This window comes from Styela clava, chromosome 8 (genome assembly GCF_964204865.1).
Source record: "Styela clava chromosome 8, kaStyClav1.hap1.2, whole genome shotgun sequence".
Classification (NCBI taxonomy): domain Eukaryota; kingdom Metazoa; phylum Chordata; class Ascidiacea; order Stolidobranchia; family Styelidae; genus Styela; species Styela clava.
In genome coordinates, this window is record NC_135257.1 from 4,336,473 (window position 1) to 4,363,608 (window position 27,136).

General features: G+C 31.8%; 1 protein-coding gene across 1 annotated transcript; it reads left to right on the plus strand.

Moving 5' to 3' along the window:
* The first annotated feature begins 1,008 nt into the window (after window positions 1-1,008).
* Window positions 1,009-3,525, plus strand: LOC144425906 (uncharacterized). Its single transcript, XM_078115683.1, has 5 exons — window positions 1,009-1,137; window positions 1,204-1,286; window positions 1,356-1,509; window positions 1,600-1,682; window positions 1,755-3,525. The coding sequence occupies exons 1-5, from the start codon at window positions 1,043-1,045 to the stop codon at window positions 2,144-2,146; spliced, it is 807 nt and encodes a 268-aa protein (XP_077971809.1). The 5' UTR covers window positions 1,009-1,042; the 3' UTR covers window positions 2,147-3,525.
* The last annotated feature ends 23,611 nt before the right edge of the window (window positions 3,526-27,136 follow it).

Here is a 27,136-nt window from a genome sequence, read left to right on the forward strand (position 1 = left end):
GAGGTTATTGGTGAGACTAACTCAACAAGATCATCAGCTGACAATGGGAATGATGAGGATCAAATGTTCTGTTTTGGTTTGGGTGAGCAATTACATCAACTTATGCATATCTAACATTTCTTTAATTAGTACTGTTACTTTTCATCCATTTTATATAACTGATTGACTTCAAGTTTGTTACAAATTCAGAATATTTCTGTGTTTTAGTTTATCCTGATCATTGTGAAAAGTATTATGGTCCACATCCTGTTGATTGTTTGAAGACAATGTGGAACACTGCAACTTGTCTCCAAGAAGGTTTTCAATATCCTGGAAAACTTTCTGATGAACGTCTTGGTGAAATTGATGTTATGGATATAAGGTATGCGCATGTGTAAGAATTTTTAGAACATTGAAGTACTTGATAATATATATTCTGGCTATCTTAGGTGTTGGCAAATTTTTTTATGTTTCTTAGGGAAATCACACATTTGTTCAATTCCACGAAGAGTTCTGCTGATAATGGTAATGCTGGAAATCAAACAAATTGTTTTGGAATGGGTGAGTTTTTTATTTCTATTGTCAGCTGTAAAAGTGAATATTTTTGCGGGCATTGTTTTTTTTAGTTTATCCTGATTATTGTGTAAAATATTATGGACCACATCCCATGGAATGCCTAGAAACAATTTGGAACTCTGTAGAATGTCTTCTAGAAGGAAGTAGGCATCCAACAAAATTATCATCAGATGAACATCTTAGGCTTGATGGATCAACTTTGAGGTTCTTTTCACCTATTTTTCAATGAATTTCTATTTTATGACTACATATTAATATATTTATTTTGTTTTCCAGAGAAGTTATTGCTGAATCAAATTCAACAAGATTGACAGCTGATAGTGGAAATGATGAAAATCAAATATTTTGTTTTGGATTAGGTGAGTCCCAAAATTGATAGAAATTTTATTTCTAACTTTAATTAACTTCCTTCCTATGGCTTAATTCAGTTTATCCTGACCATTGTGAGAAATACTATGGTCCACATCCAATTGATTGTTTGAAAACGATGTGGAATACTGCTACCTGTCTTCCTGAGGGATTTCATTATCCTGAAAAATTGCCAAGTGATCGTCTGGAGGAAATGGACAACATGAATATAAGGTACGCTTTAAAGATGCTTTGAATTTTAATTGTACATATTCCAAATACAAAATTTTTCAATTTCAGAAAATTAACACATTTGTTTAATTCAACTAAGAGTTCTGCTGATAATGGAAATGTTGGAAATCAGACAAATTGTTTTGGAATAGGTATGTTTGTAGGGTTTGTTTGTTTTCTCCGTTCCACCTATTTCAAAAACTTTTTTTCATGTTTTTCAGAATATCCTTTGCATTGTACCAAGTATTATGGTCCTCATCCACTGGATTGCTTAATCACAATATGGGATTCAGCTCGTTGTCTCATTGAGGGACATAAACATCCTAATAAAATATCAGATGAAGAACTTGATCGACACAATAATATGAATCTAAGGTTGGAATTAGTAGATCCTATTATTGAATTTATCTTTTTTATTTCATTGGTATCATCTGTGATATTTTGGATCTCTTATCCATTTTTTAGAGAACTTGCTGATGAATTCAATGCAACCAAATCTAATGCTGATAATTCAGACATTCCAAGTCAATTTTTATGTTTTGGATTAGGTTTGTTGATTTTTCATTTATATTTCTAATTTTCTATCATTAAAGATGACAAAACATCAATGTGTTATTTAGAATATCCCTCTGGTTGCAACTTATATTATGGCCCATACTCTGTTTCATGTTTGGAAACTATATGGATTTCTGTTAAATGTTTACCAGAAGGATCGGAATTTCCAACTAAATTAACAGTTCAAAAAATTGATTCTTTCAATGGAATGGGTCTGAGGTTTGTGACTTCTTTTTTACTTTCACTCATTTTTCAGATGTTTGGCAATTTTTTCATAGTAATTTTGCATCTCATGACCTATTTTAAAGCTCTTCTTTCAGTTTCTTCAAGATGCACTGCCAGTGGATTTCTACAAACAAATACTATATTTTTGAAATTCATTACTACTCGCTTACGTGTTTATGATTTGATATACACAATTCAATATTTCTGCTGTATATTATCTGTGTTTATATGAATTTTTTGCAAAATAAATTTCTTCACTGTGCTCTGTGTGTGTGTTACAAGATGTTTCTCATTCGGTATTATTGGTTGTAGTTGTTTAGTAATTTGAATTACCGGTAAAAAACAGCGCGTTTTTTGTCAGTAGATTTGTCATGACAAATTTTTTCTCCTCATTTTTGCAATATCTATTCCATTTATTGTATAGTTGACACGGTGGACTTTTAAATATTTCCAAATATTTACATCTCAAACAGCATTTTTTTTTAAATTTTAGACGAGTCTAGGTTTAACATTATTCACTAACGCATATTTACTTTGACTAATATCTAGGCTTTTCATAATATACACTTTTTCACAGAATATTCAATTTTTTGTTTTGTTTTCTCTTCAAGATGAATCGAAGTAATGTTAGCCAGCTTTTTTGAATAATTATTTATTAATCAGACTACAACTAAAAATTTGACTCATTTGTGTGAAATTAATATCGCCTCCAGTTCTGTAAATAACTAATTGTGAATCTAATTTTTCTACCTTTTTTCGATATTGTGACATGTGACTTTCTGATTAGAGCCAACTTATTGATTATACAGTACATTTCATACCACAACAATGAAACTATTAAGCAATTGAGGATCCTATTCCTCTTGAAAATATCTAGAATTTAACATACTTTAACCCCTGCATCGGACTTTTCAAGAATTTCCTAAAATCATGAGGAAGTCATCAAAACCAAAAAAACAGCAGTCAATCTCTAGGAACATCTTATCATTTTATCACCAAAGCAGAAAAACAAGACAATGAACTTGTATTTTTCTGTTTGTCAAATTAGGAAAATTTCGAATTGTTTTTCTCTTCCTTCTTTTTGGGTATTGCAAGCCAAAGGTTGAATAAAATCATAAATTATCAGGATAGATTGTTGGAATTCAATAATATCTTCTGTACTTTCATAAAGTGGTAACTCAAAAAATCTAAACTTATTTAATAATGGCAATGGCAAAATTATATGCTGAGTATTACAGAGTGCTTCTTTGATCTCTGATGGCTAACACATAGCAGGTATACATACATTTTGGCTTTTTCTTCTATAAATTGGTTCTTTTTGTATGGTTTAAGCTAAGCAGTAAATATTTTATAGTTGGTATTTTAATAGGTACTCATTTCAGCTGAAATTTTTCCATCTTTGGTAGGGAAATTTGTCTGACAGTCTCTGACAGAACTAATGAACTCAGGCTTTTAATCTTGAAAAACTGTATGATTTTAGTACAATTATTTTTTTTTTGTGTTGGATTATAATAAGATATATTTATGTTAGGTAATTGTGTATGTAAGTTTAAATAAAAATCGTATATCTTTTACTTATTCATATTTTTCGGTTTTGCTTACTATTGCTATATCAGAATACTCTCATCATTATTTTGTTCGAGTTAAAGTAATACATCTTTATTCAGACCTCTCATTGATCTCTTCAACTCATCAGCATTAGCTGCTGATGCTTCCGATGTTGAACACCAACAGAAGTGTTTTGGAATTGGTGAATATAATATGGTCATCTTTCACTTGCTATAGAGATTTGAATGTTGTATTCTATAGCAATATTACTTTTTCAGTTTATCCTGAATATTGTGTGAAGTACTATGGTCCACATCCCATGCAATGCTTAGAAACAATATGGGAAACTGCTAGGTGTCTTTTGGAAGGCACTAGGCACCCTACGAAGTTGTCATCTGATGAACATCTCCGAATAGATGGATTGAATTTGAGGTTTTTTTTTATATTTACATTGTTTGGGCTGTTTACAAATTTATTGTTTTCTAAATTTTCTTGTTTATAGGGAGGTTATTGGTGAGACTAACTCAACAAGATCATCAGCTGACAATGGGAATGATGAAAATCAAATGTTCTGTTTTGGTTTGGGTGAGCAATTACATCAACTTATGCATATCTAATATTTCTTTAATTAGTACTGTTACTTTTCATCCATTTTATATAACTGATTGACTTCAAGTTTGTTACAAATTCAGAATATTTCTGTGTTTTAGTTTATCCTGATCATTGTGAAAAGTATTATGGTCCACATCCTGTTGATTGTTTGAAGACAATGTGGAACACTGCAACTTGTCTGCAAGAAGGTTTTCAATATCCTGAAAAACTTTCGGATGAACGTCTTGGTGAAATTGATGTTATGGATATAAGGTATGCATGTGAATGAACTTTTAAAACATTGAAGTCCTTGCCAATATATATATGCTGGCTATCTTAGGTGTTGGCAAAACTTTTTATGTTTCCTAGAAAAATCACACATTTGTTCAATTCTACAAAGAGTTCTGCAGATAATGGTAATGCTGGAAATCAAACAAATTGTTTTGGAATGGGTGAGTTTTTTTATTTCCATTGTCAGCTGTGAAAGCGAATTTTTTTGCGAGCATTGCTTTTTTCAGTTTATCCTGAATATTGTGTGAAATATTATGGACCACATCCCATGGAATGTCTAGAAACAATTTGGAACTCTGTAGAATGTCTTTTGGAAGGAAGTAGGCATCCAACAAAATTATCATCAGATGAACATCTTAGGCTTGATGGATCAACTTTGAGGTTCTTTTCACCTATTTTTCAATGAATTTCTATTTTATGACTACATATTAATATATTTATTTTTCATTTCCAGAGAAGTAATTGCTGAATCAAATTCAACAAGATTGGCAGCTGATAATGGAAATGATGAAAATCAAATATTTTGTTTTGGATTGGGTGAGTCCCAAAATTGATAGTACTTTTATTTCTAGCTTTTATTAACTTTCTATGGCTCAATTTAGTTTATCCTGACCATTGTGAGAAGTACTACGGTCCACATCCAATTGATTGTTTGAAAACGATGTGGAATACTGCTACCTGTCTTCTTGAGGGATTCCACTATCCTGAAAAATTGCCAAGTGATCGTCTGGAGCAAATGGACAATATGAATATAAGGTAAGCTTTAACCTTTTTGTTCCGATAGCCCAATTTATTGGTTAGCTCTGTCATATTTGTTTATGATGTCGCAATAATATGTTATTTTCATGTTTATGATATTTGTATATTTTCTATTCTACTATATAGTTAATTTTATTTGTGTAAGTATGTCAAAGTCCAAAAATATACAAAGAATTTGTGTTTACTTGAAAAGGTATGGTTTTTGAACTGGTGTTCGGCATAGTAAGCTGATACTAAAAGCCTAGCACTCATATTCTCTTTATTAACAAATCACTTTAAGTTTCACTTCAGAAGGGCAGTCTGAACTGTGTGAAAGGTGACGTAATGTGCTTTTAGAAAAACATGATATATTTCTTATATCTTACTACAGCGCTCATAGTTACAAAACTTTTCCTCAAAAAGTTTTTGAAATGTCTGTCTTATTGACGCCATAGGACGAGAACGAAACATGTCACGTATTTCTAGTGACAATTATTGAAAAGCGGTCAAACAAGTTTTTCATTGATACCTGAGTGAAGTTCCTGGCATGTTTGAACAAATATGACAGGACATTTTTTTGTGAGTGGTGTTAAAATTTGCCCAGGACTATTGAAAAGAAAGGTTAAAGATGCTTTGAATTTTAATTGTACATATCCTGAATGCAACATTTTTCAATTTCAGAGAATTAACACATTTGTTTAATTCAACTAAGAGTTCTGCTGATAATGGAAATGTTGGAAATCAGACAAATTGTTTTGGAATGGGTATGCTTGTTTGGTTTGTTCGTTTTCTCCGTTCCACTCATTTCAAGAACTTTTTTCATCTTATTCAGAATATCCTTTGCATTGTACAAAGTATTATGGTCCTCATCCACTGGATTGCTTGATCACAATTTGGGATTCAGCTCGTTGCCTGATTGAGGGACATAAACATCCCAATAAAATACCAAATGATGAGCATGATCGACACGATGCTATGACACTGAGGTACGAAAAATTGTGACCGTCATAGGTTCTAATATTTTTCAGTATTTTCAAATATTTTTTATTTTAGACAAATTATTGCTGAATTTAACATGACCAAATCAGATGCAGATAATGGAGATGTTCCAAACCAATATTTGTGTTTTGGCCTAGGTAAGTTCATCACTAAATTTTAGTTATTTGTTTACCTGATCTTACTCAACCTTTCTTCACCAACAGTATGGTAACATTAAATAAAATGTACTCACATGTCAGGAACAAATTGTTGAAATGAATGGAACATAGCAATGTATTGTTAGTCCATCTAAACATCAATGAATATGACTATACTCGATAGTGTATAAATAAAAACACCATTTATGTAATTCGGTCATAAATCATGTTAACCATTTTAGCGAAAAATTAGAGACAATATGAGTTGATTTCGTAGAACCAGAGGAAACATCCAAGACAAAATTATTTTTTATTATTTCTTGCCTTTCTGATAATCATAGATTTTGTATATTCAAATTTCTGTCAGTTTTATTGAATATTACCTCACATACACCTGTCATTAAATTAAAAATATTGCTTGGTTTTATAGTTCTTATATATTGATGATAGAGATGATTATATATTTAAATCCGATTTGTTCTACTCGTCGATAGAAACCATTTTATCACCTATTGAGCTCTTATGCTCAAATTTTGAAGCTACTTCCATTTCCTGTGTAAATATCAATGTGGTCTTTTTGTTTAATATCAAATTGATCAGACATTGCATACATTTTGGGTGGCTATAATACAGGAGGTCCCAATGTAACTTGAATACAAATCGTGTGTAGCAAATGCAGTGTACACATTTGGTGGCCTGGAACATTTTATTTTTCGATTATAACAATATTGAAGAATTTTAATGAAATCATGGCTCTTCTGTTTTATACTATGGCTTTATCACATCAATCTAAAAAGTATTGCAAATCACTGAAAGTACAAATGTATGCTGAGAAAGGCTATGTAATGTATTTACTGGCTTTTTTCCATTTACATAACCATCTTCTTCATTCACTGTTTTTTATGTTCTTTTTATTTCATTAGTAAATCATATTTATGCCATAAACCTCCTGGATTCATGATAACTTTTTAACAATAAATAAGTTTTGTCTACAGTTAATTTAATGCAAAGATTGAAAATATTTTCCGTTTATCATGCTTTTTCGAACTACCCCACTGACATAGGTTTAGGCAGACTTGGTGACATTTTGCATATAATATTTAAAATGAGCTTTCCTTGTATACAACTATATGCCACAAGACATACATATTATACTCGTACAGTTTTTCCAGGTTGGCTGGTTTTAACATTAAATAATGTGTTATTCTTTAGAATATCCTTCTGGCTGTGACAAATATTACGGTCCTTACTCTGTCCCATGTTTGGAAACTATATGGGACTCGGTCAGATGTTTACCAGAGGGAACAGAATTTCCTCCCAAGCTAACTACAGAAAATGTTGATACGTTTGATGGAATGGGTTTGAGGTATGTGGATTTATAGTCTAATTTGTGAAGATACAAACCTAATATTTATATATGTCTTGAAAACTTTTATCCTCAGACCTCTGATATCTCTCTTCAATTCTTCTGCCTTATCAGCTGACAATGCAGATGTTGAACATCAAAGAAAATGTTTTGGGATGAGTATGATTCAAAAAATAGTTTTATGAGGCTATATTGTTTATTTTTTAATCCTCGTATTTTCTTTAACAGTCTATCCGGAATATTGTGTTAAGTACTATGGCCCGCACCCAGTACAATGCTTGGAAACAATATGGAAATCCGTTGAATGTCTTTTAGAAGGCAGTAGACATCCAACAAAATTACCTTCAGATGAACTTTTGCGAATAGATGGATTAAATTTAAGGTGATTATTCATTTAAAAATGTTTTTTTTTTTTTTTTCCGACGAACATTTCATTTGTTTACAGACAAGTAATTGGTGAATCTAACCTCACAAGATTATCAGCCGATAGTGGAAATGACGAAAATCAGTTGTTTTGCTTCGGTTTAGGTAAGATGATTCTATTTTATGATATTTTTATTACATAATCTATTATACCATTATTTTATTGGTATTTTTTCAGTTTATCCTGAACATTGTCAAAACTATTATGGCCCTCATCCTGTTACATGTTTGAAGACTATGTGGAGTACTGCTACTTGTCTTGCTGAAGGTTTTCAATACCCGGAAAAGCTTCCTGATAATCGTCTTGATGAAATTGATATTATGAATATAAGGTATGAGTTTCAATGCTTCGTCTTTTTCTCGTTTGCACATCACTAGCTTTCATGTAACTATTATTTATCACAAAGTGCGTAACTTAGCATTTTGTTTTATTAAAATGAAATGTCTTCATAAATGATTTTTATTGCTCACGAGACATGTTTTATAATGTATGTATAAGTTAAATCATTGGCCATCATTATAACTAGGACCAAATTTTATAATATCTTTGTCTTTCCCCTGCTATATTATTTTTGCAATCAATCTTTTTGTTTAGTTTTAACAATCCACTATTTCTGTGCAAAAGATTTTGTCCCCTAAACCTGAGTAATGAGTCATGTAGAATCGAAGGTCATCCGTCATACTTCCATCTTGTATTAGGCGAATTTTTTAAATCAATATTTTATTATTCGTGTATTGACAAAACCCAAGTCTCTATGGCAGTTTGTCATGTTGAGGTATTTTTAGATATGTTGAAACAAGAGTACTCTGGTCTGCATGGAAACTGTTTCCTATACCCTATATAATGTTTATGATCTGATCAAAATTGTGTTCGAATTTTGTTGAAAACATCAAATTTGCTTTATCTGAAATTCCTATACAAATATCTTTGACGTTGCAATTGGATAATATTCCTAAAAAAATCTTAAAAATAATTTAATCCCTTTAAAATTTTATTTTATCTATGCATTTTAGGCTACTTACAGGTGTTTGCCATTGACAATTTTCCTACAAAGTTGAACTTATAAAAATCATTGAAATTTATTTTTTTGTGGTGATATTTATTATATTCTTCTTTCTGTGATTCATCTTGTACTGCTGTCAATGCTGATATTATTTTATTTCAGAGAAATTACTAATTTATTCAACTCTACTAAAAGTTCTGCAGACAATGGTAATATTTCAAACCAAACCAATTGTTTCGGAATGGGTAGGTTAATTATTTTCACTATATGCTTGATCATAACATATGATTTTATGTGTTTTGATGAATTTTTTTTTAGTTTATCCTGAATATTGTGTGAAGTACTATGGTCCACATCCCATGAAATGCTTAGAAACAATATGGGAAACTGCTAGGTGTCTTTTGGAAGGCAGTAGGCACCCTACGAAGTTGTCATCTGATGAACATCTCCGAATCGATGGATTGAATTTGAGGTTTTTCTATTTACATTATTTAGGCTGTTTACAAATTTCTTGTTTTCTAAATTTTCTTGTTTATAGGGAGGTTATTGGTGAGACTAACTCAACAAGATCATCAGCTGACAATGGGAATGATGAAAATCAAATGTTCTGTTTTGGTTTGGGTGAGCAATTATATCAACTTATGGATATCTAACATTTCTTTAACCGCTTGAACCCGGCAAGCCGGTTTACCGGCTTGTTTGAGTACGCTCTGTGCCCCGGCAAGCCGGTTTACCGGCTTGTTTTTCGTGTCGGAGGGAATCAACTTTATGATCTCGTATCTCAAGAACCACAATGAGTATTTAAATAAATTTTATATTGCATGAAAGTTTGTTATTGGGACTAATTATATTGTAAATATCGGTGCTCTAATATACGATGTTTCAGTAAAATTGGCAATTTGAAAGTGCGTATGAAATTATTGTATGATAACAAATAATTAATATAAAGAATTTCGACTTCTTGCCTAAATAGCCACATATTCAATTGGCAACATATGTGGAGAATTTGAATAGCTTTTTATATACGTATCTAAAACGATTTTACGATGAGCCATTCAAATTTTATGGCCAAATATATTAGATTATCTGTAGATTTAACACCGACGCTGCGTCAAATTGATGTTCTCATTGAAGAGAGGCAACGTCTCGTCACGCACAACTTTACGTATATTACGCAAATGCAACTAAACGTGACGATATCCGCAATAACGTTACGTCGAGATGTTATTATTTAAATGTCCGCAGGAAGTAATTAATTAACCCGATGCTACGCATTCAAAATTCGCACTACGCTTTGACTTTGACTGCCCGCTCAAGCCCCATTAAGTTGTGGTTACGTATACGCAATATGAACAAGATTGTGATTTTATTAGCGGATAACGGAACAATAAAGACCATGAAAAATGTATGTACATAAAAGACTGCTTGCTAAAATTTTTAAATTGAATATTGCACTTTGTTGTGCCCGGAACAATGAAGAACATGAAAATATTATGCAGATAAAAGACACATTCTAAATCCAATATTGCACTTTGTTGTGCCAGTTATACCAATGGTTGTTGGTTTCGTTACTTATACATAGGTACTCATTACAGTATTTGTACTTATATACTGTCTCGCATCGTTTCAGCAACGCTTTGTCTTTAGCAGCTGGATTGGTTTTTTGGCAACAATGTAAATTTTGCTGCATACGACGCATATATTATTAGAACTGGCGTTTTGCGGTGGGGTATCTAGTTCTGGCGACGCATATGATCTTGTTGGAATAAGAGTTGCTCTTTTTGCATTATTAGTGCTCTCATATATTGATCCATCCACTTGCTTCGCCTAACATTCGTACAATCAGATATTTTGATCTGCAGAGCAGGCAGGTACTTATTTTGGTTGATATTTGAACAAATACTTATGGGCGAATAAAACATTTTCCACGTGAAATTTTATATGACGATATTAACTTCCCTTCACTTCGCTATTACTGCACGCATTACTCGACGTAGGTACTTCAATCCATACAGGGTTAATATCATATCGAAACTCGGCGACCGATGTCCCGCTGAGAACGTCGTCCTGAAAGTTATCTTGCGCATTTTGCCACGCAAAACGTTTCGAACGTACTTATCAACTTCTTCATGACAGTAGTCACGTGATCGGCTTTTGCGTAGCTGCGTAATCAGTGCGTCATGGCCGCTTATCGAAGTTGTTCACCCGACACAATGATACACAATTAAATATTTAAATATAAAATTGGTTATATGGCAGCCACAATAGTAATTCGAATATCAACAAGAAGCTTATAAAAAACTCCTTATGAACATCGAATATTGGCAGTATATTTTGTACCAAACTAACAAAATTTCAAGCCAAAACTCACATACATGCAGAAAAATCACTGTTAGATTAGGGTCAATTTTATTAATTTTGACAAAATGTATTTCAAAATGGAAAATACATTCTGAATGCACGATAAAATTTCCTTTCGATTGAAATATCACACAACGTGCTACCTATAAATGGTAAAAAGGTATGAGCGTGCCAAATAGCCAGTATTTAGATTTATTTTATTGTTCTACCAATACGGCGCCGCGAACCTTCAGGGTGAGCGAGTAACTTCGCTCAGAGCCGTCAGAGTTCAAAGAGTTAATTAGTACTGTTACTTTTCATCCATTTTATATAACTGATTGACTTCAAGTTTGTTACAAATTCAGAATATTTCTGTGTTTTAGTTTATCCTGATCATTGTGAAAAGTATTATGGTCCACATCCTGTTGATTGTTTGAAGACAATGTGGAACACTGCAACTTGTCTGCAAGAAGGTTTTCAATATCCTGAAAAACTTTCTGATGAACGCCTTGGTGAAATTGATGTTATGGATATAAGGTATGCATGTGTATGAACTTTTAAAACATTGAAGTCCTTGCCAATATATATATGCTGGCTATCTTAGGTGTTGGCAAAACTTTTTATGTTTCCTAGGAAAATCACACATTTGTTCAATTCTACAAAGAGTTCTGCTGATAATGGTAATGCTGGAAATCAAACAAATTGTTTTGGAATGGGTGAGTTTTTTATTTCCATTGTCAGCTGTGAAAGCGAATATTTTTGCGAGCATTGCTTTTTTCAGTTTATCCTGAATATTGTGTGAAATATTATGGACCACATCCCATGGAATGTCTAGAAACAATTTGGAACTCTGTAGAATGTCTTTTGGAAGGAAGTAGGCATCCAACAAAATTATCATCAGATGAACATCTTAGGCTTGATGGATCAACTCTGAGGTTCTTTTCACCTATTTTTCAATGAATTTCTATTTTATGACTACATATTAATATATTTATTTTTCATTTCCAGAGAAGTAATTGCTGAATCAAATTCAACAAGATTGGCAGCTGATAATGGAAATGATGAAAATCAAATATTTTGTTTTGGATTGGGTGAGTCCCAAAATTGATAGTACTTTTATTTCTAGCTTTTATTAACTTTCTATGGCTCAATTTAGTTTATCCTGACCATTGTGAGAAGTACTACGGACCACATCCAATTGATTGTTTGAAAACGATGTGGAATACTGCTACCTGTCTTCTTGAGGGATTCCACTATCCTGAAAAATTGCCAAGTGATCGTCTGGAGCAAATGGACAATATGAATATAAGGTAAGCTTTAACCTTTTTGTTCCGATAGCCCAATTTATTGGTTAGCTCTGTCATATTTGTTTATGATGTCGCAATAATATGTTATTTTAATGTTTATGATATTTGTATATTTTCTATTCTACTATATAATTAATTTTATTTGTGTAAGTATGTCAAAGTCCAAAAATATACAAAGAATTTGTGTTTACTTGAAAAGGTATGGTTTTTGAACTGGTGTTCGGCATAGTAAGCTGATGCTAAAAGCCTAGCACTCATATTCTCTTTATTAACAAATCACTTTAAGTTTCACTTCAGAAGGGCAGTCTGAACTGTGTGAAAGGTGACGTAATGTGCTTTTAGAAAAACATGATATATTTCTTATATCTTACTACAGCGCTCATAGTTACAAAACTTTTCCTCAAAAAGTTTTTGAAATGTCTGTCTTATTGACGCCATAGGACGAGAACGAAACACGTCACGTATTTCTAGTGACAATTATTGAAAAACGGTCAAACAAGTTTTTCATTGATACCTGAGTGAAGTTCCTGGCATGTTTGAACAAATATGACAGGACATTTTTTTGTGAGTGGTGTTGAAATTTGCCCAGGACTATTGAATAGAAAGGTTAAAGATGCTTTGAATTTTAATTGTACATATCCTGAATGCAACATTTTTCAATTTCAGAGAATTAACACATTTGTTTAATTCAACTAAGAGTTCTGCTGATAATGGAAATGTTGGAAATCAGACAAATTGTTTTGGAATGGGTATGCTTGTTTGGTTTGTTCGTTTTCTCCGTTCCACTCATTTCAAGAACTTTTTTCATCTTATTCAGAATATCCTTTGCATTGTACAAAGTATTATGGTCCTCATCCACTGGATTGCTTGATCACAATTTGGGATTCAGCTCGTTGCCTGATTGAGGGACATAAACATCCCAATAAAATACCAAATGATGAGCATGATCGACACGATGCTATGACACTGAGGTACGAAAAATTGTGACCGTCATAGGTTCTAATATTTTTCAGTATTTTCAAATATTTTTTATTTTAGACAAATTATTGCTGAATTTAACATGACCAAATCAGATGCAGATAATGGAGATGTTCCAAACCAATATTTGTGTTTTGGCCTAGGTAAGTTCATCACTAAATTTTAGTTATTTGTTTACCTGATCTTACTCAACCTTTCTTCACCAACAGTATGGTAACATTAAATAAAATGTACTCACATGTCAGGAACAAATTGTTGAAATGAATGGAACATAGCAATGTATTGTTAGTCCATCTAAACATCAATGAATATGACTATACTCGATAGTGTATAAATAAAAACACCATTTATGTAATTCGGTCATAAATCATGTTAACCATTTTAGCGAAAAATTAGAGACAATATGAGTTGATTTCGTAAAACCAGAGGAAACATCCAAGACAAAATTATTTTTTATTATTTCTTGCCTTTCTGATAATCATAGATTTTGTATATTCAAATTTCTGTCAGTTTTATTGAATATTACCTCACATACACCTGTCATTAAATTAAAAATATTGCTTGGTTTTATAGTTCTTATATATTGATGATAGAGGTGATATATATTTAAATCCGATTTGTTCTACTCATCGATAGAAACCATTTTATCACCTATTGAGCTCTCATGCTCAAATTTTGAAGCTATTTCCATTTCCTGTGTAAATATCAATGTGGTCTTTTTGTTTAATATCAAATTGATCAGACATTGCATACATTTTGGGTGGCTATAATACAGGAGGTCCCAATGTAACTTGAATACAAATCGTGTGTAGCAAATGCAGTGTACACATTTGGTGGCCTGGAACATTTTATTTTTTGATTATAACAATATTGAAGAATTTTAATGAAATCATGGCTCTTCTGTTTTATACTGTGGCTTTATCACATCAATCTAAAAAGTATTGCAAATCACTGAAAGTACAAATGTATGCTGAGAAAGGCTATGTAATGTATTTACTGGCTTTTTTCCATTTACATAACCATCTTCTTCATTCACTGTTTTTTATGTTCTTTTTATTTCATTAGTAAATCATATTTATGTCATAAACCTGGATTCATGATAACTTTTTAACAATAAATAAGTTTTGTCTACAGTTAACTTAATGCAAAGATTGAAAATATTTTCCATTTATCATGCTTTTTCGAACTACCCCACTGACATAGGTTTAGGCAGACTTGGTGACATTTTGCATATAACATTTAAAATGAGCTTTCCTTGTATACAACTATATGCCACAAGACATACATATTATACTCGTACAGTTTTTCCAGGTTGGCTGGTTTTAACATTAAATAATGTGTTATTCTTTAGAATATCCTTCTGGCTGTGACAAATATTACGGTCCTTACTCTGTCCCATGTTTGGAAACTATATGGGACTCGGTCAGATGTTTACCAGAGGGAACAGAATTTCCTCCCAAGCTAACTACAGAAAATGTTGATACGTTTGATGGAATGGGTTTGAGGTATGTGGATTTATAGTCTAATTTGTGAAGATACCAACCTAATATTTATATATGTCTTGAAAACTTTTATCCTCAGACCTCTGATATCTCTCTTCAATTCTTCTGCCTTATCAGCTGACAATGCAGATGTTGAACATCAAAGAAAATGTTTTGGGATGAGTATGATTCAAAAAATAGTTTTATGAGGCTATATTGTTTATTTTTTAATCCTCGTATTTTCTTTAACAGTCTATCCGGAATATTGTGTTAAGTACTATGGCCCGCACCCAGTACAATGCTTGGAAACAATATGGAAATCCGTTGAATGTCTTTTAGAAGGCAGTAGACATCCAACAAAATTACCTTCAGATGAACTTTTGCGAATAGATGGATTAAATTTAAGGTGATTATTCATTTAAAAATGTTTTTTTTTTTTTCCCCGACGAACATTTCATTTGTTTACAGACAAGTAATTGGTGAATCTAACCTCACAAGATTATCAGCCGATAGTGGAAATGACGAAAATCAGTTGTTTTGCTTCGGTTTAGGTAAGATGATTCTATTTTATGATATTTTTATTACATAATCTATTATACCATTATTTTATTGGTATTTTTTCAGTTTATCCTGAACATTGTCAAAAATATTATGGCCCTCATCCTGTTACATGTTTGAAGACTATGTGGAGTACTGCTACTTGTCTTGCTGAAGGTTTTCAATACCCGGAAAAGCTTCCTGATAATCGTCTTGATGAAATTGATATTATGAATATAAGGTATGAGTTTCAATGCTTCGTCTTTTTCTCGTTTGCACATCACTAGCTTTCATGTAACTATTATTTATCACAAAGTGCGTAACTTAGCATTTTGTTTTATTAAAATGAAATGTCTTCATAAATGATTTTTATTGCTCATGAGACATGTTTTATAATGTATGTATAAGTTAAATCATTGGCCATCATTATAACTAGGACCAAATTTTATAATATCTTTGTCTTTCCCCTGCTATATTATTTTTGCAATCAATCTTTTTGTTTAGTTTTAACAATCCACTATTTCTGTGCAAAAAATTTTGTCCCCTAAACCTGAGTAATGAGTCATGTAGAATCGAAGGTCATCCGTCATACTTCCATCTTGTATTAGGCGAATTTTTTAAATCAATATTTTATTATTCGTGTATTGACAAAACCCAAGTCTCTATGGCAGTTTGTCATGTTGAGGTATTTTTAGATATGTTGAAACAAGAGTACTCTGGTCTGCATGGAAACTGTTTCCTATACCCTATATAATGTTTATGATCTGATCAAAATTGTGTTCGAATTTTGTTGAAAACATCAAATTTGCTTTATCTGAAATTCCTATACAAATATCTTTGACGTTGCAATTGAATAATATTCCTAAAAAAATCTTAAAAATAATTTAATCCCTTTAAAATTTTATTTTATCTATGCATTTTAGGCTACTTACAGGTGTTTGCCATTGACAATTTTCCTACAAAGTTGAACTTATAAAAATCATTGAAATTTATTTTTTTGTGGTGATATTTATTATATTCTTCTTTCTGTGATTCATCTTGTACTGCTGTCAATGCTGATATTATTTTATTTCAGAGAAATTACTAATTTATTCAACTCTACTAAAAGTTCTGCAGACAATGGTAATATTTCAAACCAAACCAATTGTTTCGGAATGGGTAGGTTAATTATTTTCACTATATGCTTGATCATAACATATGATTTTATGTGTTTTGATGAATTTTTTTTTAGTTTATCCTGAATATTGTGTGAAGTACTATGGTCCACATCCCATGAAATGCTTAGAAACAATATGGGAAACTGCTAGGTGTCTTTTGGAAGGCAGTAGGCACCCTACGAAGTTGTCATCTGATGAACATCTCCGAATCGATGGATTGAATTTGAGGTTTTTCTATTTACATTATTTAGGCTGTTTACAAATTTCTTGTTTTCTAAATTTTCTCGTTTATAGGGAGGTTATTGGTGAGACTAACTCAACAAGATCATCAGCTGACAATGGGAATGATGAAAATCAAATGTTCTGTTTTGGTTTGGGTGAGCAATTATATCAACTTATGGATATCTAACATTTCTTTAATTAGTACTGTTACTTTTCATCCATTTTATATAACTGATTGACTTCAAGTTTGTTACAAATTCAGAATATTTCTGTGTTTTAGTTTATCCTGATCATTGTGAAAAGTATTATGGTCCACATCCTGTTGATTGTTTGAAGACAATGTGGAACACTGCAACTTGTCTGCAAGAAGGTTTTCAATATCCTGAAAAACTTTCTGATGAACGCCTTGGTGAAATTGATGTTATGGATATAAGGTATGCATGTGTATGAACTTTTAAAACATTGAAGTCCTTGCCAATATATATATGCTGGCTATCTTAGGTGTTGGCAAAACTTTTTATGTTTCCTAGGAAAATCACACATTTGTTCAATTCTACAAAGAGTTCTGCTGATAATGGTAATGCTGGAAATCAAACAAATTGTTTTGGAATGGGTGAGTTTTTTATTTCCATTGTCAGCTGTGAAAGCGAATATTTTTGCGAGCATTGCTTTTTTCAGTTTATCCTGAATATTGTGTGAAATATTATGGACCACATCCCATGGAATGTCTAGAAACAATTTGGAACTCTGTAGAATGTCTTTTGGAAGGAAGTAGGCATCCAACAAAATTATCATCAGATGAACATCTTAGGCTTGATGGATCAACTCTGAGGTTCTTTTCACCTATTTTTCAATGAATTTCTATTTTATGACTACATATTAATATATTTATTTTTCATTTCCAGAGAAGTAATTGCTGAATCAAATTCAACAAGATTGGCAGCTGATAATGGAAATGATGAAAATCAAATATTTTGTTTTGGATTGGGTGAGTCCCAAAATTGATAGTACTTTTATTTCTAGCTTTTATTAACTTTCTATGGCTCAATTTAGTTTATCCTGACCATTGTGAGAAGTACTACGGACCACATCCAATTGATTGTTTGAAAACGATGTGGAATACTGCTACCTGTCTTCTTGAGGGATTCCACTATCCTGAAAAATTGCCAAGTGATCGTCTGGAGCAAATGGACAATATGAATATAAGGTAAGCTTTAACCTTTTTGTTCCGATAGCCCAATTTATTGGTTAGCTCTGTCATATTTGTTTATGATGTCGCAATAATATGTTATTTTCATGTTTATGATATTTGTATATTTTCTATTCTACTATATAATTAATTTTATTTGTGTAAGTATGTCAAAGTCCAAAAATATACAAAGAATTTGTGTTTACTTGAAAAGGTATGGTTTTTGAACTGGTGTTCGGCATAGTAAGCTGATGCTAAAAGCCTAGCACTCATATTCTCTTTATTAACAAATCACTTTAAGTTTCACTTCAGAAGGGCAGTCTGAACTGTGTGAAAGGTGACGTAATGTGCTTTTAGAAAAACATGATATATTTCTTATATCTTACTACAGCGCTCATAGTTACAAAACTTTTCCTCAAAAAGTTTTTGAAATGTCTGTCTTATTGACGCCATAGGACGAGAACGAAACACGTCACGTATTTCTAGTGACAATTATTGAAAAGCGGTCAAACAAGTTTTTCATTGATACCTGAGTGAAGTTCCTGGCATGTTTGAACAAATATGACAGGACATTTTTTTGTGAGTGGTGTTGAAATTTGCCCAGGACTATTGAATAGAAAGGTTAAAGATGCTTTGAATTTTAATTGTACATATCCTGAATGCAACATTTTTCAATTTCAGAGAATTAACACATTTGTTTAATTCAACTAAGAGTTCCGCTGATAATGGAAATGTTGGAAATCAGACAAATTGTTTTGGAATGGGTATGCTTGTTTGGTTTGTTCGTTTTCTCCGTTCCACTCATTCCAAGAACTTTTTTCATCTTATTCAGAATATCCTTTGCATTGTACAAAGTATTATGGTACTCATCCACTGGATTGCTTGATCACAATTTGGGATTCAGCTCGTTGCCTGATTGAGGGACATAAACATCCCAATAAAATACCAAATGATGAGCATGATCGACACGATGCTATGACACTGAGGTACGAAAAATTGTGACCGTCATAGGTTCTAATATTTTTCAGTATTTTCAAATATTTTTTATTTTAGACAAATTATTGCTGAATTTAACATGACCAAATCAACTGCAGATAATGGAGATGTTCCAAACCAATATTTGTGTTTTGGCCTAGGTAAGTTCATCACTAAATTTTAGTTATTTGTTTACCTGATCTTACTCAACCTTTCTTCACCAACAGTATGGTAACATTAAATAAAATGTACTCACATGTCAGGAACAAATTGTTGAAATGAATGGAACATAGCAATGTATTGTTAGTCCATCTAAACATCAATGAATATGACTATACTCGATAGTGTATAAATAAAAACACCATTTATGTAATTCGGTCATAAATCATGTTAACCATTTTAGCGAAAAATTAGAGACAATATGAGTTGATTTCGTAAAACCAGAGGAAACATCCAAGACAAAATTATTTTTTATTATTTCTTGCCTTTCTGATAATCATAGATTTTGTATATTCAAATTTCTGTCAGTTTTATTGAATATTACCTCACATACACCTGTCATTAAATTAAAAATATTGCTTGGTTTTATAGTTCTTATATGTTGATGATAGAGGTGATATATATTTAAATCCGATTTGTTCTACTCATCGATAGAAACCATTTTATCACCTATTGAGCTCTCATGCTCAAATTTTGAAGCTACTTCCATTTCCTGTGTAAATATCAATGTGGTCTTTTTGTGTAATATCAAATTGATCAGACATTGCATACATTTTGGGTGGCTATAATACAGGAGGTCCCAATGTAACTTGAATACAAATCGTGTGTAGCAAATGCAGTGTACACATTTGGTGGCCTGGAACATTTTATTTTTCGATTATAACAATATTGAAGAATTTTAATGAAATCATGGCTCTTCTGTTTTATACTATGGCTTTATCACATCAATCTAAAAAGTATTGCAAATCACTGAAAGTACAAATGTATGCTGAGAAAGGCTATGTAATGTATTTACTGGCTTTTTTCCCATTTACATAACCATCTTCTTCATTCACTGTTTTTTATGTTCTTTTTATTTCATTAGTAAATCATATTTATGTCATAAACCTCCTGGATTCATGATAACTTTTTAACAATAAATAAGTTTTGTCTACAGTTAATTTAATGCAAAGATTGAAAATATTTTCCATTTATCATGCTTTTTCGAACTACCCCACTGACATAGGTTTAGGCAGACTTGGTGACATTTTGCATATAATATTTAAAATGAGCTTTCCTTGTATACAACTATATGCCACAAGACATACATATTATACTCGTACAGTTTTTCCAGGTTGGCTGGTTTTAACATTAAATAATGTGTTATTCTTTAGAATATCCTTCTGGCTGTGACAAATATTACGGTCCTTACTCTGTCCCATGTTTGGAAACTATATGGGACTCGGTCAGATGTTTACCAGAGGGAACAGAATTTCCTCCCAAGCTAACTACAGAAAATGTTGATACGTTTGATGGAATGGGTTTGAGGTATGTGGATTTATAGTCTAATTTGTGAAGATACCAACCTAATATTTATATATGTCTTGAAAACTTTTATCCTCAGACCTCTGATATCTCTCTTCAATTCTTCTGCCTTATCAGCTGACAATGCAGATGTTGAACATCAAAGAAAATGTTTTGGGATGAGTATGATTCAAAAAATAGTTTTATGAGGCTATATTGTTTATTTTTTAATCCTCGTATTTTCTTTAACAGTCTATCCGGAATATTGTGTTAAGTACTATGGCCCGCACCCAGTACAATGCTTGGAAACAATATGGAAATCCGTTGAATGTCTTTTAGAAGGCAGTAGACATCCAACAAAATTACCTTCAGATGAACTTTTGCGAATAGATGGATTAAATTTAAGGTGATTATTCATTTAAAAATGTTTTTTTTTTTTTTTCTCGACGAACATTTCATTTGTTTACAGACAAGTAATTGGTGAATCTAACCTCACAAGATTATCAGCCGATAGTGGAAATGACGAAAATCAGTTGTTTTGCTTCGGTTTAGGTAAGATGATTCTCTTTTATGATATTTTTATTACATAATCTATTATACCATTATTTTATTGGTCTTTTTTCAGTTTATCCTGAACATTGTCAAAAATATTATGGCCCTCATCCTGTTACATGTTTGAAGACTATGTGGAGTACTGCTACTTGTCTTGCTGAAGGTTTTCAATACCCGGAAAAGCTTCCTGATAATCGTCTTGATGAAATTGATATTATGAATATAAGGTATGAGTTTCAATGCTTCGTCTTTTTCTCGTTTGCACATCACTAGCTTTCATGTAACTATTATTTATCACAAAGTGCGTAACTTAGCATTTTGTTTTATTAAAATGAAATGTCTTCATAAATGATTTTTATTGCTCATGAGACATGTTTTATAATGTATGTATAAGTTAAATCATTGGCCATCATTATAACTAGGACCATATTTTATAATATCTTTCTCTCTCCCCTGCTATATTATTTTTGCAATCAATCTTTTTGTTTAGTTTTAACAATCCACTATTTCTGTGCAAAAAATTTTGTCCCCTAAACCTGAGTAATGAGTCATGTAGAATCGAAGGTCATCCGTCATACTTCCATCTTGTATTAGGCGAATTTTTTAAATCAATATTTTATTATTCGTGTATTGACAAAACCCAAGTCTCTATGGCAGTTTGTCATGTTGAGGTATTTTTAGATATGTTGAAACAAGAGTACTCTGGTCTGCATGGAAACTGTTTCCTATACCCTATATAATGTTTATGATCTGATCAAAATTGTGTTCGAATTTTGTTGAAAACATCAAATTTGCTTTATCTGAAATTCCTATACAAATATCTTTGACGTTGCAATTGAATAATATTCTTAAAAAAATCTTAAAAATAATATAATCCCTTTAAAATTTTATTTTATCTATGCTTTTTGGGCTACTTACAGGTGTTTGCCATTGACAATTTTCCTACAAAGTTGAACTTATAAAAATCATTGAAATTTATTTTTTTGTGGTGATATTTATTATATTCTTCTTTCTGTGATTCATCTTGTACTGCTGTCAATGCTGATATTATTTTATTTCAGAGAAATTACTAATTTATTCAACTCTACTAAAAGTTCTGCAGACAATGGTAATATTTCAAACCAAACCAATTGTTTCGGAATGGGTAGGTTAATTATTTTCACTATATGCTTGATCATAACATATGATTTTATGTGTTTTTATGAATTTTTTTTTAGTTTATCCTGAATATTGTGTGAAGTACTATGGTCCACATCCCATGAAATGCTTAGAAACAATATGGGAAACTGCTAGGTGTCTTTTGGAAGGCAGTAGGCACCCTACGAAGTTGTCATCTGATGAACATCTCCGAATCGATGGATTGAATTTGAGGTTTTTCTATTTACATTATTTAGGCTGTTTACAAATTTCTTGTTTTCTAAATTTTCTTGTTTATAGGGAGGTTATTGGTGAGACTAATTCAACAAGATCATCAGCTGACAATGGGGATGATGAAAATCAAATGTTCTGTTTTGGTTTGGGTGAGCAATTATATCAACTTATGGATATCTAACATTTCTTTAATTAGTACTGTTACTTTTCATCCATTTTATATAACTGATTGACTTCAAGTTTGTTACAAATTCAGAATATTTCTGTGTTTTAGTTTATCCTGATCATTGTGAAAAGTATTATGGTCCACATCCTGTTGATTGTTTGAAGACAATGTGGAACACTGCAACTTGTCTGCAAGAAGGTTTTCAATATCCTGAAAAACTTTCTGATGAACGCCTTGGTGAAATTGATGTTATGGATATAAGGTATGCATGTGTATGAACTTTTAAAACATTGAAGTCCTTGCCAATATATATATGCTGGCTATCTTAGGTGTTGGCAAAACTTTTTATGTTTCCTAGGAAAATCACACATTTGTTCAATTCTACAAAGAGTTCTGCTGATAATGGTAATGCTGGAAATCAAACAAATTGTTTTGGAATGGGTGAGTTTTTTGTTTCCATTGTCAGCTGTGAAAGCGAATATTTTTGCGAGCATTGCTTTTTTCAGTTTATCCTGAATATTGTGTGAAATATTATGGACCACATCCCATGGAATGTCTAGAAACAATTTGGAACTCTGTAGAATGTCTTTTGGAAGGAAGTAGGCATCCAACTAAATTATCATCAGATGAACATCTTAGGCTTGATGGATCAACTTTGAGGTTCTTTTCACCTATTTTTCAATGAATTTCTATTTTATGACTACATATTAATATATTTATTTTTCATTTCCAGAGAAGTAATTGCTGAATCAAATTCAACAAGATTGGCAGCTGATAATGGAAATGATGAAAATCAAATATTTTGTTTTGGATTAGGTGAGTCCCAAAACTGACAGTACTTTTATTTCTAGCTTTTATTAACTTTCTATGGCTCAATTTAGTTTATCCTGACCATTGTGAGAAGTACTACGGTCCACATCCAATTGATTGTTTGAAAACGATGTGGAATACTGCTACCTGTCTTCCTGAGGGATTCCACTATCCTGAAAAATTGCCAAGTGATCGTCTGGAGGAAATGGACAATATGAATATAAGGTAAACTTTAACCTTTTTGTTCCGATAGCCCAATTTATTGGTTAGCTCTGTCATATTTGTTTATGATGTCGCAATAATATGTTATTTTCATGTTTATGATATTTGTATATTTTCTATTCTACTATATAGTTAATTTTATTTGTGTAAGTATGTCAAAGTCAAAAAATATACAAAGAATTTGTGTTTACTTGACAAGATTTGGTTTTTGAACTGATGTTCGGCATGGTAAGCTGATGCTAAAAGCCTAGCTCTCATATTTTCTTTATTAACAAATCACATTAAGTTTCACTTCAGAAGGCAGTCTGAACTGTGTGAAAGGTGACGTAATGTGCTTTTAGAAAAACATGATATATTTCTTATATCTTACTACAGCGCTCATAGTTACAAAACTTTTCCTCAAAAAGTTTTTGAAATGTCTGTCTTATTGACGCCATAGGACGAGAACGAAACATGTTACGTATTTCTAGTGACAATTATTGAAAAGCGGTCGAACAAGTTTTTCATTGATACCTGAGTGAAGTTCCTGGCATGTTTGAACAAATATGACAGGACATTTTTTTGTGAGTGGTGTTAAAATTTGCCCAGGACTATTGAAAAGAAAGGTTAAAGATGCTTTGAATTTTAATTGTACATATCTTGAATGCAACATTTTTCAATTTCAGAGAATTAACACATTTGTTTAATTCAACTAAGAATTCTGCTGATAATGGAAATGTTGGAAATCAGACAAATTGTTTTGGAATGGGTATGCTTGTTTGGTTTGTTTGTTTTCTTCGTTCCACTCATTTCAAGAACTTTTTTCATCTTATTCAGAATATCCTTTGCATTGTACAAAGTATTATGGTCCTCATCCACTGGATTGCTTGATCACAATTTGGGATTCAGCTCGTTGCCTGATTGAGGGACATAAACATCCCAATAAAATATCAAACGATGAGCATGATCGACACGATGCTATGACACTGAGGTACGAAAAATTGTGACCGTCATATGTTCTAATATTTTTCAGTATTTTTAAATATTTTTTTTTGTTTCAGACAAATTATTGCTGAATTTAACATGACCAAATCAGATGCAGATAATGGAGATGTTCCAAACCAATATTTGTGTTTTGGCCTAGGTAAGTTTATCACTAAATTTTAGTTATTTGTTTACCTGATCTTACTCAACCTTTCTTCACCAACAGTATGGTAACATTAAATAAATTGTACTCACATGTCAGGTACAAATTGTTGAAATGAATGGAGCATAGCAATGTATTGTTAGTCCATCTAAACATCAATGAATATGACTATACTCGATAGTGTATAAATTAAAACACCATTTATGTAATTCGGTCATAAATCATGTTAACCATTTTAGCGAAAAATTAGAGACAATATGAGTTGATTTTGTAAAACTAGAGGAAACATCCAAGACAAAATTATTTTTTAATATTTCTTGCCTTTCTAATAATCATAGATTTTGTATATTCAAATTTCTGTCAGTTTTATTGAATATAACCTCACATACACCTGTCATTAAATTAAAAATATTGCTTGGTTTTATAGTTCTTATATATTGATGATAGAGATGATTATATATTTAAATCCGATTTGTTCTACTCGTCGATAGAAACCATTTTATCACCTATTGAGCTCTTATGCTCAAATTTTGAAGCTACTTCCATTTCCTGTGTAAATATATCAATGTGGTCTTTTCGTGTCATATCAAATTGATCAGACATTGCATACATTTTGTGTGGCTATAATACAGGAGATCCCAAAGAAACTTGAGAACAAATCGTGTGTAACATACAGTGTATACATTTGGTGGCCTGGAACTTTTGATTTTCTGATTATAACAATATTGAAGAATTTTAATGAAATCATGGCCCTTCTGTTTTATTCTATGGCTTTTTCACATCAATCTAAAAAGTATTGCAAATCACTGAAAGTACAAATGTATGCTGAGAAAGGCTATGTAATGTATTTACTGGCTTTTTTCCATTTACATAACCATCTTCTTCATTCACTGTTTTTATGTTCTTTTTATTTCATTAGTAAATCATATTTATGTCATAAACCTCCTGGATTCATGATAACTTTTTAACAATAAATAAGTTTTGTCTACAGTTAACTTAATGCAAAGATTGAAAATATTTTCCATCTATCATGCTTTTTCGAACTACCCCACTGACATAGGTTTAGGCAGACTTGGTGACATTTTGCATATAATATTTAAAATGAGCTTTCCTTGTATACAACTATATGCCACAAGACATACATATTATACTCATACAGTTTTTCCAGGTTGACTGGTTTTAACATTAAATAATGTGTTATTCTTTAGAATATCCTTCTGGCTGTGACAAATATTACGGTCCTTACTCTGTCCCATGTTTGGAAACTATATGGGACTCGGTCAGATGTTTACCAGAGGGAACAGAATTTCCTCCCAAGCTAACTACAGAAAATGTTGATTCGTTTGATGGAATGGGTTTGAGGTATGTGGATTTATAGTCTAATTTGTGAAGATACCAACCTAATATTTATATATGTCTTGAAAACTTTTATCCTCAGACCTCTGATATCTCTCTTCAATTCTTCTGCCTTATCAGCTGACAATGCAGATGTTGAACATCAAAGAAAATGTTTTGGGATGAGTATGATTCAAAAAATAGTTTTATGAGGCTATATTGTTTATTTTTTAATCCTCGTATTTTCTTTAACAGTCTATCCGGAATATTGTGTCAAGTACTATGGCCCGCACCCTGTACAATGCTTGGAAACAATATGGAAATCCGTTGAATGTCTTTTAGAAGGCAGTAGACATCCAACAAAACTACCTTCAGATGAACTTTTGCGAATAGATGGATTAAATTTAAGGTGATTATTCATTTAAAAATGTTTTTTTTTCTTCCCTGACGAACATTTCATTTGTTTACAGACAAGTAATTGGTGAATCTAACCTCACAAGATTATCAGCCGATAGTGGAAATGACGAAAATCAGTTATTTTGCTTCGGTTTAGGTGAGATGATTCTATTTTATGATATTTTTAATACATAACCTATTATACCATTACTTTATTGGTATTTTTTTCAGTTTATCCTGAACATTGTCAAAAATATTATGGCCCTCATCCTGTTACATGTTTGAAGACTATGTGGAGTACTGCTACTTGTCTTGCTGAAGGTTTTCAATACCCGGAAAAGCTTCCTGATAATCGTCTTGATGAAATTGATATTATGAATATAAGGTATGAGTTTCAATGCTTCGTCTTTTTCTCGTTTGCACATCACTAGCTTTCATGCAACTATTCTTTATCACAA